Source organism: Gossypium hirsutum, chromosome A12 (genome assembly GCF_007990345.1).
Source record: "Gossypium hirsutum isolate 1008001.06 chromosome A12, Gossypium_hirsutum_v2.1, whole genome shotgun sequence".
Taxonomy (NCBI): domain Eukaryota; kingdom Viridiplantae; phylum Streptophyta; class Magnoliopsida; order Malvales; family Malvaceae; genus Gossypium; species Gossypium hirsutum.
Window position 1 is genome coordinate 85,717,532 of NC_053435.1, and position 15,145 is coordinate 85,732,676.

Genomic DNA, 15,145 nt, shown 5'->3' on the forward strand with positions numbered 1-15,145 from the left:
TTTACGGCAACCCTTAATAAAAATTGCTATAGACCTTATCTACAGCAACCTTTTAAAAAAGTTGTGGTATATCTTGTTTACGGCAACCTTGAAAAAAGGTTGCGATAGGCCTGTCTACGGAAACATTTTAAAAATGTTACTATAGACCTTGTTTATGGCAACCTTAAAAAAAGGTTGGGATAGACTTGTCTAAAGCAACCTTAAAAAGGTTGGTGATAGATTCGTTTAAGGTAACCCTAAAAAGGTTGCGATAGATCTTGTTTAAGGAAAGTTTTAGAAAAGGTTGCAATTGACCTGTCTAAGACAACGTTAAAAATTTTGCGATAGACCCATTTACAGCAACCCTAAAAAGGTTGCGATAGACCTTTTCCAAGGCAACTTAAAAAAAGTTGGGATAAACTCGTCTAAAGCAACCTTAAAATGGTTAGGGTAAACCCGTCTAAGGCACACTTAAAAAGGTTGGGATAAATCTTTGTCTCATGTCCGATATTTTTTTACAACGTTTTCCCCGATTTTTAAGAGCCTATTTTGGTGAAATATGAGCAAATTTGTATGTATTAGGTTTGGAAAAGTTTGAGTCAATATTAATTGAACAATTAATTAACATGAAATGATAATATAAATACAAAATTATCATTGAATAATGCAGTTAGTAATTTATATACAAAATCCTAATAGAAGTAGTCGACAAGTTGCGAACATGTTGTCAACCTATTTCACATGACATCAAAAAATTATACAAAATCCTAATAAAAGCAATCAACACATTGCAACATGTTGTCAACTTGATTCCCATGACACAAAAAAATTATGAGACAATTGCATTCGTCAACCACTATATATATATATGTAATACATAATATGCAATAAGCCTCATTCGTCATCATCCGAACTGAAGGCTTTATCATCAAGTCCGCTACTCTGAAATTCAACTGCAAAAAATAGCAATGTACATTTTCTATTTATACAAGCTAGATGAGAAACAACATGAACACATGGAAAGAATATTTTAATATTAACCAAAGAACCATAAATTGAAGCTAAATAAAGAATTTTCATCAGTACATCCACTACTAATTATTAGTTGAGCAAGCAATGAAGACATCAAATAAGAACATAGCATTCAATTACAACAAGCAATGTCTATTAAAACATTAACAAACTTATTGACAATCTAGTTATAAAATAGTCACCTTACTATGCTTATTATGAAAAGTCTTGGACTTACTTGACATTCCCTTTGCCATACACTCATCGATGAGAGCCTTATACTTTTTCTCACGAGCATCCATCATTTTCATGAACTTTGCCTCTCGAATTTCAGTTAATTTCATAAATCTTTCTTCTGCCTCAGCTATCAAATGAGCTTCTCGCTCTGTAGCCTCCATACGAAATCGAGATTTTGCTTCCTCGAGTAGAGTTTTCTCTCGAACTGCTTGTTCGGCTTGAATTGTTTGTATTTGCTGGACATGTTTTGCGCTCATCTCTTCAATCAATGTAGTGATGGCCGATGTAGTTTGGCTTTCTCGGGTAACTGACCCATAGCCAAACAACCTAGATTTGGTCATCCCACGTCCATATCCCAACATTTTTCAATCAATGTAGTGATGGCCGATGTAGTTTGGCTTTCTCGGGTAACTGACCCATAGCCAAACAACCTAGATTTGGTCATCCCACGTCCATATCCCAACATTTTTCCATCCTTGTCAGGGCCAAACACTTGTGTATAGGCCTCGTTTTCTAATGCAATATTATCTTGAGGTGCGAAATAACTCTCAGGTATTGGCATAGAGTCTTTAACCATCTTGCATGCTTCATTCTACAGTTATCTTTAATTAGAAAATTCTATTTTTTAAAAAAAATTGATGTCAAAATAATTATAAATAAATAAATAATACCCATTTGTTTCTTACATAAAATTGTTCTACTGCTTCACTGCTCAATTTGCCACTCCCATCTTTGCACAAATGTTGAAATCTAAACTGCTCCAAACGCGAAGGTTCACGGCCTTCCTTCTCAGACTATTATACAACAAAAAAATAGTTAACATTATTCACCAATGAGTGCAGAATAATTAATATAAGTTACATATTGATTAATATGTAATACTTACAAACTGTGCATTGAGGGTCGCATATCCTGTACAACCAGCAGTATGTGCATAACGCACCTTTGTTCGAGATTCTTTCGCCTTTTCTGAATGTGCCTATTGTTTAAATTAATGAGAAAAAATATGAGAGTAATATGAAAGCTAAGTTTATTATGCCTCATTCAACAAATCACGCATTTATACATCCCCTACTTTGATCATACTGTAAGTGGAAGTAGGAAAAATGAGACAATTAATCTAATAAAAGTGCAAACCACAACTTGTGGTGTTCCACATCGCTCCACTAGCCACTTCCATCGATCATCATGCACACTAGAAGGATTGTTTTCATATATTTCTTCAATCGATCGACCTTCTTGGACCATCTCTTTATAGTATCTAGTTTTCAAAGTCGATTTAAACTCCTTCCGGAGTTTTCCAACATGTGAAAGGATGTCAAAGTCCTTCACCTTACCTTGGAGATCAAACTTTTCCTACACAAATAACAAAATAATGTAACAAGTATTCATTACATACAATTTCAAATAATGCAAAATTACTGCAATACATTAAATTAGAAAATGATTATGTACTACATACATGAACGATTCTTAATATGTTTTCCAACACATATTTAGAAAGATGTTTCAATTGTTTTGTATCCAAAGGACAGATAGAACCAGTCCTTGCAATTGTACCGAGAAATTCAGCCAATTTGGACGCTTCCTTCCCAATAGGCTGGCCATATTGGTTGGCTTCTACTACTATACGAGTTTCAGGTTGAAGATTCCATATATCTTTCATGTTTGTAGGCCCTCGCTTTCTCTTAGTACCCTTAGTAGCCTCTGTCCAAAGTAACAATTATATTTTAGATATGAAAATTGAAAAAAAAAATATTATGTATCAATGTAAAAAAATAAATACGATGCAAAAGCAAAAGCAAATTGTGAATATGGTAGAAAAAGAAAAAAAACAATATTAATTAAATAAAAGCTTAATAAAAGATTTTATTTATCATAACAAATACATAATATTTATCATGGACAAAAATATTTTTGTCCACTGATACTCCATTTAATTTTTTGTACAAAAGCCTATAAAAATGCTTTTAATTTTTTGGGGACAAAAAAACACTTACCATACTCTCAAAAATATTTATCCGCTAATACTCCATTTATTTTTGTTTTTTGTGCTTTCAATTTATAAAATTCTCATATAAAAAATGAATGAAAATTTAAAAAGCAAGAAATATTCTAAATAAGAAAGTAAAAAATGGATTTATATCATATACAGAATCAAAATTGTATAATGTCAAAATTTTTAGTAATCAACAGCCAAATTCCTTTTTTCAGCCTTTAATCCACCCTCCAACCTGCAATCTAAATTTTAGCAATCTTACATAGTTGAAGAAACAGGACACCATGGTAATAAACAGAGTCATTTACTGATAAATTAAACGGCTCATAATTATCATACCTGCTATAGGAATATTATCAAAACTGCAGAAGATATTGAGGAAATGTAAAAACCCATCATGTTTAACAAAGCAAAGAAATGGTCTGGAAGTTGTGAAAAATTATAGTGCAGCAGAAGACAAAAGGAATCTATGAAGGAAAGAAAACAAAACATAAAATCCGTACAATAATAGAGTGCAAAAGAAGAGCAACGACAAAATGGTAACAAATAGAAAGTTCAGTGGGGCAAAAAACCAAACACACAGTTAAACCCGAAATTTTTTTGTTTCTTTGTATATTGTGAAGAAAATGAAAACTAGAGAAAGCATAAATACCAGCAAAAGGGATTAAACTAGTTTAAAACCAGAGAAATAATAAGTGAGAAGGAAATGGAGGTACTAGTCGGACTTGCAGGTACTTCTTCAACTGACTGAGTTGGAGTTTCATCTCCCGTGCTTTGACTATCGGTAGCAGCACTTCCTAAGGTGTTCGAACCTGTCGAAGAACCTCTCGAAGAGAATCGTACACCTTTTAATGGTCTCCTTTTGCCAATCATTTTCCTAGAAAACAAAGAGGTAATGAGTTTTCAACACAGCACCCAACACAGCACCGAAAAATTCATGGGTTTTGGGTAGGAGGAAAAACCGGGAAAAATATGAATTTTCTACTTGGAATTCCCGGGAAACTTGAAACCTACTGTAACTTTGGAGCAAGACTTACCTTTTATTTTACCTTTTAGGGTTTGGCTAACAAATTCAAAGTAAAGGCCGAGAATGTCTACAGCATTTTATTAAAACAAAAATCCAAGCAAAACAATATGGAGAATGTCCGGCAAATCAAGCCCAAAAAACAAACAAAAAATAGACCAAAAAACAAGCAAAATAAGAATGTGGACCAAATCAAGCCCCACCCCCAAAAAAAAAGCACATCAAATTTATATTCTATTCAATTTTTAAAATATTTGAATATTTTATATTCTATTCAATTTTTAAAATAATAACCTAAAAATTGATTTTTATAAATAAATTAAAATTAACAAATAGCACATCAAACTTAAACAAATAATATATTACAAGCTTTTGTAGCCAAATATACCTTTTTTATCCCCAAGTTGGCAAAAGTCCGATCCAACCAAAATTAGGATCACAAATTTTAATCTCCTCTAATTAATCTCATATCTCATATCTACTTCCTTTTTTATTTATTATTTTTAATTATTCGTTGAGTCAATTGGTGAAGCAGACACTTTTGGTCAAAGCAATACTCGTTAGGTTTCTCTTATTTCCCATTTTTATACTTTCATTCTTCAAAATATTCTATATTCAAAATAATTAATAAAAACTCAAGTGAAATAAGGTTGGGATATTAATAATTATAAAAAAAATCGACATCTATATAAATATCAGATGAAGGTGAATAACTTAATTTTTAATTTCAATCTACTCTATCGTCATGCTTAATCAAAAATAAAATTAAAAAAACACAAAGATTAGGTAATATTAATATATGATTACACATTAAAAAATAATTAAACTCTACAAACATAACTTAAAAAAAAAACTCTACTATCAGGACTGCATATGGATAACATAATTTTCTAAAAATTGTAGTAAAATAATAGAAAAATAACTTTTTTAAAAATAGAATAGGTGACCATCCTAGAATAAAGACTAACTCTAATATAAATATTACAATAATATTTTTAATATATTACCTAAATTACTCATAAATCTCAATCTCTAAAATAGATGATATTTCATATGTAAACATGCTCAAAGCACATATTCTCCAAGTTATTATAAAAACTATCGAGTTAAGATATAATTAAATGTAAATATATAATAATAAATATATATATATATACAGCAAATAAATATCTGAAATATCATGCCGTAATAAAAATATACTTGGATAATTAACTGCACATCATTGATATCTAATCCCCTTGCCGCCATATTTGTAGCCACACTAATGTCATGAACTTGCCTGACCGAAACCCTTTTAAGGTGACCTGCAAGCATATATAAATGAGAATGGTAATAATCATGAAATAAAATCCTATTTACAAACAAGAAGATGAATGCTATCTTTATTTATTTTTCTTTTATTAAATTTAAACATACACAAATTAATATATTTTTAAGATTATAAAATATATTACAAACTTTTAAAACTCAAATCTGACTTATATATCAAATAAGTATAATTTTTCTATCCAAGTAAATTTTTTAAGTTTAAATCGAAGTTAAAACTTAAAACAATAAACAAGTCTAAGTTATAAATTAGATACGGGGCAAGGTGTAGGTAAGGCAATTTATGGGCACACTTATTGAAGCAATTTACTACATCATACATTTCCTTGAGAAGGGAATGAAAGAAGGTCCCGTCACACACTAGACAATCAATAATTTTCCATTGGAACGGGACTGAAGCAGCAAATGTTAGAGATGAGGAAAAGAAAAATACTAGTAACGTTATCCGTATCAAATCATGAAGGGAATATATAAGAAAAGAAGAAAAGTAGGAAGAAATTAAAATATAAAAATAGACATCATAGAAATATCATTCCTGGTTGACTCACAGCTAAAGATAAATTGATAAGAAGCATCAACTCTTTAAGTGGACTCGCCAAAGGTTTCAAAATGATTAAATAAGGTTCTAATATTTTCAAACCAAATGTCTAATGTAGTAAACACATAAACTGTAGACTTCCCATTTTCAAAGAGGAACCCCCAAATGCCAAAATAGATTAACAATTATCAGAATGTAGGTCAGGCAAGTATGTATAATATGAATATAAAAATGTCTTCAAATATAAAAATGAACATACATAGATGTTAATATAATAATATGAATGTCATCTTCATTTAAGTGCTCTGTTTCTTTTGGGCCATTCATTCTGCTATAATGCATTAAAAATGTCAATTACACTAAATCTTTGCACTTCAAAACATCGTTCTTGTTCAAATTAAAACTAAAATTATTAAGTCACAATTTGATGATCACACTGCAGATATTCATCATCTTCTACAGGGGTTTCAACGCTTAGATTGAACAAATCTCTTGGTTTTACTTGGATAACATGGAGCCATCCTTCACTCTTGCCATTCTCGACATAAAATACTTGTTTCGCTTGAGAAGCCAGTATGTATGGATCGTCCAAATCACGATTCCCTGTATGGATAAGCTCAGAAAATTTCACCATAATAAAACCATTTGCATCCTTCTTCATACTCCTAGAAGATTTAATATTCACCCAATCACATCTAAGCATGATAACCCAAAACCTTTCATAATAGTTTAGCTCAATAATTTCAATGCAATTTCCATAATAGTTTCTCCCGTCAGCAAAAACCATCACGCCACTATTTTGAGTCTTACGATGTTGCTCAAGTTTTTTAGTATGGACCCTAAAACCATTAATTATAAGCCCATCATATGTGTAAACCACCTTATGCGATCCTCGAGCAGGAGCAATTACATCAGCATCAACTTGTTCAACTTCCATCTTTGGAATCTAACCATATAGTAGGAAATCAATTAACTCTTATTCTATGATCAAATTTCTACAATGTTCCCTCATTACATAAATAATATGATAAATTATTTTAATAGTGACAATTTACCTGTTTCGCAAGCCATCTTGGGAACTTTTCAACCAACTATTTGTCTTCTGTGCGTTTACTAATTTGAATGCCACCATAAACAGCTCGCTCAGACTCTAAAAATTCCCTATAATATATTCAGTATACAAATTATGTGATAACTTTATTTGTCTATTGGTTAAGAAAAAGATTCGAATGACAAGATTTTCCTCAGGAAACTCACTGACAATATGGTGATAACTTATCGCTGTGCAATAAAACATAGCGGTTTGCTTGTGCAAGACTTTTTGCGTCCAATATCTTCGTGTCCATGGTGCTAACTAGACGTCCTCCAGAAGAGAAAATGTACCGTTTTTGAATATTCCCATCATTCCTTGGAGGACGGGAAAATATAGCCTCAGCATCAGAAAAATAACGGGAGCAAAATGTAAGACATTTTGAAACTATGTACCCTTCAGCAATGGAACCTTTGGGATAAGCTCTATTTCGCATCGAAGCTTTCAATCCTATAAGATACCTACATCACATACATTTATTTTTACATACTTATTATATTCTATATTAAAATAATAAAAATAAAATATTGTGAAATTTTTTTGATATATCTCATATACCTTTCGATCGGGTACATCCACCAGTATTGAACAGGTCCACCAAGCTTAGCCTCCATCGGCAAATGAATAATCAAATGAAACATGATTGTGAAGAAACTTGGAGGAAATATTTTCTCTATTTCACAAAGTGTTAATATAACTTGTATTTGGAGTTGATCAAGTTCTTGTGGATCAAGACTTTTTGCACATAATCTCTTGAAGAAATCTGATAGATTTGTAATAACACTTAGCACCTTCTTTTCTACAACTCCTCTTAAGCATATAGGAAGCAAATCTTGCATAAGAATGTGACTGTCATGACTTTTAAGGTTGCTCAACTTGTGCTCTTTCAAATTCACGCATCGAGATATGTTTGATGCATAACCATCGGGTACCTTCAAGTTCTTCACAATGGAAAGAAAAATATCTCTTTCCTTTGATGCAAGAGTGTAACACGCTTGCGGAAGGTACTCTTTCCCATTTCTCATTTTTGGATGAAGATAACTTCGGATGTCCATATCTTGTAGGTCTTTGCATGCTTTGATATTATCTTTACCACCACGTGAGAGATTAAGAAGGGTGTCAACGACATTGTCACATACGTTCTTCTCAATGTGCATGACATCTAAGTTATGTCGAAGAAGATTGTAACGCCAATAAGGCAAGTTGGAAAATATGCTCCTCTTCTTCCATAAAGTTTCGTCTTGATTTATGAGATTTGCTTCATCTCCTTCTACCACCAATTCTTCAAAGTTGTTAAACAAATCACACCCCTCGTCTACATCAAGTTCTACCAACCCTTCATCTAGTTCTTCTCTATCCCTCTTTCGAGTTTTTCCATAAATGAAATTGACACCTTCAACTTCCCTTAAGATATCTTCCCCGGATCGTGGTATAGGAGCTACCCCATACTCTATAGTGCCATCGAATTCACGACTTTGTTTTCGAAATGGATGTTCAGTTGATAACCATCGACGATGACCCATATAACAGAACTTCCGACCATACCGTAGCCATCGAGATTCAGTTTTTTCAGCACAAATTTGGCAAGCAACCTGACCTTTTGTACTCTACCCTGAAAGATTGGCGTAAGCTGGGAAATCATTGATTGTCCAAATAAGACAAGCCCGTAAAATGAAAGATTCAGAAGCTGATGAATCAAAAGCATCAATTCCTGTCCACAATTGCTTCAACCCTTTAATTAAAGGTTGCATGTAGACATCAATGTCGTTGCCAGGTCCTTTTTCACCAGGGATAACCATTGACAGTATCATTGATGATTGTTTCATGCATGCCCAAGGTTCTAAATTATAAGGAATAAGAAGTACGGGCCGTGTACTGTGACTTGTACTCATTGTTCGGAATGGATTGAATCCGTCGCTGGCCAAACCTAGCCTAACATTGCGAGGATCAGATGCAAAATCAGGAAACCTCTTATCAAACGCATCCCAAGCAGAACCATCGGCTAGATGTCTCAATATACCATCTTTGGTTCGTCCTTCTTTATGCCATCTCATGGATTGTGATGTCTTAGAGGATTGAAATAATCTTTTAAGTCTAGGAATCAAAGGAAAGTACCGCAATACCTTGGCAGGCTTAGGACGACGACAATTATCATCAACTTGTTCATCTACATCCAACTCATTAGAAGATTGCCACCTTGAACTTTTACAGACATCACAACTGATCTTTTTACTAGCATCGCCCCAGTATAACATACAATCATTCGGGCAGGCGTCAATCTTCACATACCCAAGATTTAGTGCAGAAATCTTTTTCTTCGCTTCATAATATGTAATCGGGATTGTGTTTCCATCTAGAAATGCCTCATTTAAAAACTCCAATAAACATGTCAAAGATTTTGCTGACCATCCAAAAAGTGCTTTAAAGTGGTAAAGCTGAAGTAGGAATGAGACGCATGAAAACTTGACACAACCAGGATAGAGCGGAATATCACAATCATCTAAAAGAGTAGTTGCTCTCTCTGTAGTCCTTTGGGCCTCATTAAAATCATCCTCCCGACCATTATTCTGAAACTCACTTGAAACTCCATCAAAACTCTCATTAAGAGTTGGGATGTTGATACCTAGAGCATCCGTTATGATATCTCTTAAATCGGCTTCGTTGTCTTGTGATTGCGTGCAAATTGATGGAGAAGTTCTCACTGTTTGGTCGGTTTGCACCGATGTTCTTTCAATGGATTCTCCATGAAAAATCCAATGCTTGTATTCTTTTATTATACCATGAAGACGAATATGCTCACCTACAATATGTGGTTCGTGCAATATCCTATTATTGCAACGATAGCACGAACAATATATTTTTCCGTTAAAAACTGATTTTTCAATTGCAAATGATAGAAATCTTTCTATTCCAGCTAGGTGATTGGTGCTAAATCTTGGAGCATCCATCCAACTTTTATCAACCATCTGTTAAAGTAATTAATATTAAAACAGAGTATCTATTAATGCCTAATCCTAAGGTTCATGTGTGAAAGAGATGAACTTTCTGGTGAACTAATAGCAACCAAAACTACCTAATCCAGAAATAAAATAACAAGTTTAAATATTAAAAAAAATAAAATTTATCTTGATGACAAATGATAAATAATATCTAAATTCTTATAAATAAAATATTCCAAACTACAATGATAGAAAAAATTAAACCTAAATTTTAAAAAAAGGGAAAAAAAAAGGAAAAGAAAAGGTTTACTAACCTTTTAGTTATATCAGATTCGTAAATCCAATATCACATATATCAAACGAAAGGGGGTGACTTAAAGAACAAATCAATTAGATACGTCAAAGCAAAATTTTGAAGTTAGCAATACGTTCCACATCTATGTTAACCGTTTTAATCATTTTTATCACTTTTATTATTTTATTTTCACATGAATTATGGTTTCTAGATATAATACAAACATGAAATAAAAAATAATTAAATTACAAAAAATAAAATAAATACTGACATAAATATATAAAGCGCCTTAAACGCTAGATAAATTTTCCAGTAAAGATTACAACTTATTTATATTTTTTTCTCGAATGAAAATTAGCGGCCTTCTAGATAACTATAACTTTGATTTTTTTTTTTGGAAAATTATTATTAATTATAATTATCAATAATGTCATTAAAATTACTTCTTGAATTGAAAATGGCCACGAATACTGCATTATATTTGCTCTTTTTTTTTAAATGACCAGACATTTCTATTGTTCTAGAAATACACTTAAATTTATTATGGCTTAATTAATTTCAAAAAAAAAACTCATGGAATTTGATTAAGTCGTTGATATTAACACACCATGAAGACAACAAATTAATTTGACTGTATGAGAATGACATTTCATGAAACTAAGTTCTGAGTGGTGATTATACAAAAAGAGTATAAAACTTTTTTGGGTATAAGTGGATTTTTCCTAGTTTAACTACAGATCCGATTATATATGCATGGTTTTGTTAAGGCCATTAATTGATGAATAAGTAAACAGCGTGATTTCACAAGTAGCTGAAAGAAAAACTAGAATAAAATAGGGATGGGTTCCTTACTTTATCACAGGAGACTCGTACAAGCCACGAAATAATTCCCACTTCTTAGCAACTTGAGCAATGACAAGCATCAGCTTTGGCTGCCCGCCTGAAGTCCCAACGCTGCATTTGATCAAACAAATGATAGAACTATTAGAAGGAAGCAAACAATGCCCCAAAACACACAGAAACAAAGAAACAAATTCATCCATGCCTTAGAAAGAATCCTATAATGGGTTTTGTTAAAAGGATATCTGATGTCTCCCCACTAACAATCCTATCTATGTAAGGCTTGACATCTTCATAAGTAACTATAAGAACATTTTTCTTAAAGAGCTGCTTGTCGGTTTGACCATGGAGGAATCCCTTTAATACTGGCTGACTATACTTACCTGCATTCCAGAAAGGCAAGAAGAATAAGGGTGTTAAAGAAATCTTAGGGCATCAAAATGATCAAGTATTTGTGAAAGCCATAGATAATTTAATGCGATTATTGTATCTAGAACATTAATACAGAAGGGTGAAATTATACAATTTAAAGAACTGTTTACACATTTCCATTCAATGGCCGATATAAAGTTTAAACCATATATTCATTCCATTCTAGTTTGAAATGACAAAATCTACGTGCCAAGTGAGAAACTGTAAACAAAGCAGATAAATAAATGCACTACTGTTATATTAAAAGGGTGGCCTAAATTAGAGGTGGCAAGCTGGTTTAATAAATTAATTATGAAAATCATTAATAAAACCGTGTTTAGTCTATTGGTTTCCAAGGTAATAGACAATAATGAGTTGGCAAAAGAATAAATAAAATAAGGAAAAAAACTTTAATAAATTTTTTAAAAAAATGCAAGAGTAAGGCATATACCTTGCCTGTTTCTTGAGCTCCCAAACTTATCCAAGCAGGAAACAGAAGTCAAAAGTTTTATGTACCATAATTAGGGGTGATATCCATGAGGTGAAGTTTTTTTTATTTTTTTATATTAACTTTTTGTGAAGATATTCATGAGATATTTCCACTAAAGGAACTCCATTTAACAAAACCTCTCCCTTCAAAGGATCGTAAAATCTCTCAATTAAGTTTGCAATCGTGGTCTGCAACAGATAAGAAATTTAGGACATCAACTATTAAAATCCTCCAACAGAGAAAAATGGAAAAACAGTAATAGGGAAAGGGATGATGATGTTACTTTTCCACCACCACTTGGTCCAAGAAGGGCAACTTTCGAACCAAGTTTTAGTTTCAATGTTATTCCCTGCAATTCAAACAGTACTCTGTTTCAAATCATGAAGTTCGAGAATCGTAAAACCATGACTTAAATTAATCTCCTAAATAACAAATGTTCTCTCTATCAGAATTCGTTGGCCAGAGCAATGCCAATCTATGCACTTCAAATTTACCCTTGTTTTACTGTGATCTTCAATTTTATCATGTTGCAAATCCTAAAAGGGCAGGCCGACTAAACCAAACCCATCACCATGGTATAACAAGGAAAATCAGAAAAACAGTGTCAATACTGCTGATATTACTGAAACAAAAATAGAATTCCAAAACCGCACTTGTACAAGGAAAGTGGCCCTAAATATATATCAACTGTAGATTAAATGAAAACAGCCAAGTGTTCAACTAATTGAAAATTGTTCCCTGACCTTAAAAATATATAAATTGTAGATTAAAGGAAATCGACTTAATTCATCATTTAACACAAAACCAAATCAATCATACATACCCATGAAGATTGAGACAAATCTCAACAATTTGAAACTGATTCACCAGGTTCTACCACTACAGGATTGGGGATTTCATGCATGGAATCTGTAAGGCAGGCTTTTACCAGTAGCTGGAGCAGGTGGTGGACGGCAGATGCACCGGTGGCTAGGGCAGGCAGTGGACAGCAGATGCACCCGTGGCTTGGGCAGGCAGTGGACAACAGATGCACCAGTGGCTGGGGCAGGCAGTGGACGGCAGATGCAATAGGTTTGCTTTGGCCAACAGAGTTTGGAGTGAGAATAAGTGGTTTTTTGTGGGTAAGATTCATGGTAACTTTAGCTATTGACCACTAATCCCATGCCATGTCACCATCATTTAAGTCTTTTTTTACTAATTATTTATTATTCAAAAATATTTTACTTTCTTTAATTGAACTCTTTATTAAACTATAATGGTTTATTTATTAGATAAATCTCTTAGTTATAATTTAGCTTTTACCACTTATATGATTTAGTCCCTATACTTAAATTGAGCACTAAAGTAACGAAATTGTCTAATCAAAATTCAATTTACTTACAACATAACTCAATAAATATTTAATAAAAATATTTACGACATCGTTTTACAAAAACGAAGTCACAAAACTAGATTTTTCAATACTACTGACTTTCGGGTCGTTACAGAGATGCAGCAGAGGGCAGCCGACGAAGATACAACACTTTGATGCAGAGGATTGGGGAAAATTTTAGGGATTTCGGGGGAGGACATTTGGGGAAAATAAAATGGGGAAAATTGGAGATTTAAGGGAGGGGGTGAAAATAAAACTGCGCCGTATACTGAAAAGTTTTTGTTTTAATTTTTTTTCTTTTTTAACATATATTTTTTCTATTTTTATTTTATAATTTTTTTGAATATTGAACTTTCTGATAGAAATATGGACTAAAATATTAAATTTTTAATTTTTAAATATTTTTGAAGATTTTTATAATTTTTAAATTAACATATAAAACAAATAATATCATGTCATGCAGATTATTACCTTGTAGGTTTTCACATCAATATCATTAAAAAATTAATTTTGTAGTTAAATTTCTATTAAAGTTGAGATTTAACATTTTTTAAAAATTCGAATCTCAAATTTAGTTCAAAAAATAAGAATTAAATTGATAAAAAAAATAAACATTGAGAGTTAAAATTTATCATGATCAACTCTTTTAGGAATTAAATTGATAAATGGGTATAGCATGGTCTAGTATTGTCGAAAAGATTTCTTTTTTCAATATTATTCTTTTTTCGATAGGAAATTTTAATTGTGGTTGAAATATTTATGTATGCATTATCTAAATATAAAATTATGTTATATAAATAATTTTGTTAATAATTTACAAGACCTGAATCAAATTAAAGTTCATATATTCAATTGCATATTAAACCATTGTTCATATGTATCCTTTTGGGATTTATCTCATTTTGATATTTTATTTTTTGAAAAATAATAATTTATATTTATCTTATTTATGATTAAAATTTTTAAATATATATAATATAATTTTTGAAACACTTATGTCAAAAAAAACCCTAAACCCTAAACCCTAAACTCTAAAACCTAAAATCTTAAACTCTAAACACTAAACCTTAAACCCTAACCTAAATTGATTTTTTGCGGCATTTTTATTAAAAACCTTATTCATACTCGAAGCTAAGTTATTTTTAATTTGAATATATATAATATATTCACAAACTGATGATATTTTAAAATTTTAAGAATATTCATATTTTAAATTCAAATTTTTCGTGCTACGTACTCAAAAAAAGCCGGAATTAAGTAATTTGGAATGTTACACCTTTATACAAAGAGTTGGCCAACGCATATGTTGACAAGTCTATCTGAACACTTAGGAAAGTGCCGCCCCAAAACTGTAGTCTTAGGACTAGACAAAAGCCAACTCTTGCTCAAGCGTTGCCTTAGGCATACATATTGCAACCCTTATACAAAGAGTTGCCGAAAGCGCAGTTTATCGCAACACTTAGGAAAGTGTCACCACAAAAGTGTCGTCTTAGGACTACACAAAAACCAACTCTTATTCAAGCATTGCCTTAGGCATACATATCCCAACCCTTATATAAAGAGTTGACGAAAGAGTAGTCTATGCAACACTTAG

The 15,145-nt window shown here is 32.0% G+C and overlaps 3 protein-coding genes across 19 annotated transcripts; all 3 read right to left on the reverse strand.

The window, feature by feature from the left end:
• Nucleotides 1-614: 614 nt before the first annotated feature.
• Nucleotides 615-4,417, reverse strand: LOC107931212 (uncharacterized). Of its 9 annotated transcripts, none has more exons than XM_041082946.1 (9): nucleotides 4,264-4,417; nucleotides 3,943-4,103; nucleotides 2,690-2,934; nucleotides 2,371-2,583; nucleotides 2,114-2,206; nucleotides 1,914-2,021; nucleotides 1,602-1,819; nucleotides 1,229-1,497; nucleotides 615-932 (listed from the first exon to the last, which is right to left on the reverse strand). In XM_041082946.1, the coding sequence occupies exons 2-9, from the start codon at nucleotides 4,097-4,099 to the stop codon at nucleotides 874-876; spliced, it is 1,362 nt and encodes a 453-aa protein (XP_040938880.1). In that variant the 5' UTR covers nucleotides 4,100-4,103; nucleotides 4,264-4,417; the 3' UTR covers nucleotides 615-873. The 9 variants fall into 9 exon arrangements, with proteins under 9 accessions (XP_040938880.1, XP_040938878.1, XP_040938879.1 ...); XM_041082944.1 differs by having other exon boundaries at nucleotides 2,365-2,583; XM_041082945.1 differs by having other exon boundaries at nucleotides 2,365-2,583; nucleotides 4,189-4,300.
• Nucleotides 4,418-6,327: 1,910 nt separating this feature from the next.
• LOC107925507 (uncharacterized) lies at nucleotides 6,328-8,727 on the reverse strand. Of its 4 annotated transcripts, XM_016856229.2 has the most exons (5): nucleotides 7,763-8,727; nucleotides 7,600-7,665; nucleotides 7,372-7,521; nucleotides 7,170-7,275; nucleotides 6,328-7,060 (listed from the first exon to the last, which is right to left on the reverse strand). In XM_016856229.2, the coding sequence occupies exons 1-4, from the start codon at nucleotides 8,725-8,727 to the stop codon at nucleotides 7,206-7,208; spliced, it is 1,251 nt and encodes a 416-aa protein (XP_016711718.2). In that variant the 3' UTR covers nucleotides 6,328-7,060; nucleotides 7,170-7,205. The 4 variants fall into 4 exon arrangements, 3 of the variants coding, with proteins under 3 accessions (XP_016711718.2, XP_016711716.2, XP_016711715.2); XR_005906209.1 differs by having other exon boundaries at nucleotides 7,170-7,264; nucleotides 7,372-7,665; XM_016856227.2 differs by having other exon boundaries at nucleotides 6,328-6,717; nucleotides 7,372-7,665.
• An 84-nt stretch (nucleotides 8,728-8,811) lies between these two features.
• Nucleotides 8,812-13,282, reverse strand: LOC107931199 (uncharacterized). Of its 6 annotated transcripts, none has more exons than XM_016862998.2 (5): nucleotides 13,003-13,282; nucleotides 12,463-12,528; nucleotides 11,484-11,661; nucleotides 11,291-11,392; nucleotides 8,812-10,030 (listed from the first exon to the last, which is right to left on the reverse strand). In XM_016862998.2, the coding sequence occupies exons 1-5, from the start codon at nucleotides 13,004-13,006 to the stop codon at nucleotides 8,812-8,814; spliced, it is 1,569 nt and encodes a 522-aa protein (XP_016718487.1). In that variant the 5' UTR covers nucleotides 13,007-13,282. The 6 variants fall into 6 exon arrangements, with proteins under 6 accessions (XP_016718487.1, XP_040938875.1, XP_040938873.1 ...); XM_041082941.1 differs by lacking the exon at nucleotides 13,003-13,282 and adding an exon at nucleotides 12,141-12,367; XM_041082939.1 differs by lacking the exon at nucleotides 13,003-13,282 and adding an exon at nucleotides 12,141-12,367 and having other exon boundaries at nucleotides 8,812-10,170.
• Nucleotides 13,283-15,145: the final 1,863 nt, after the last annotated feature.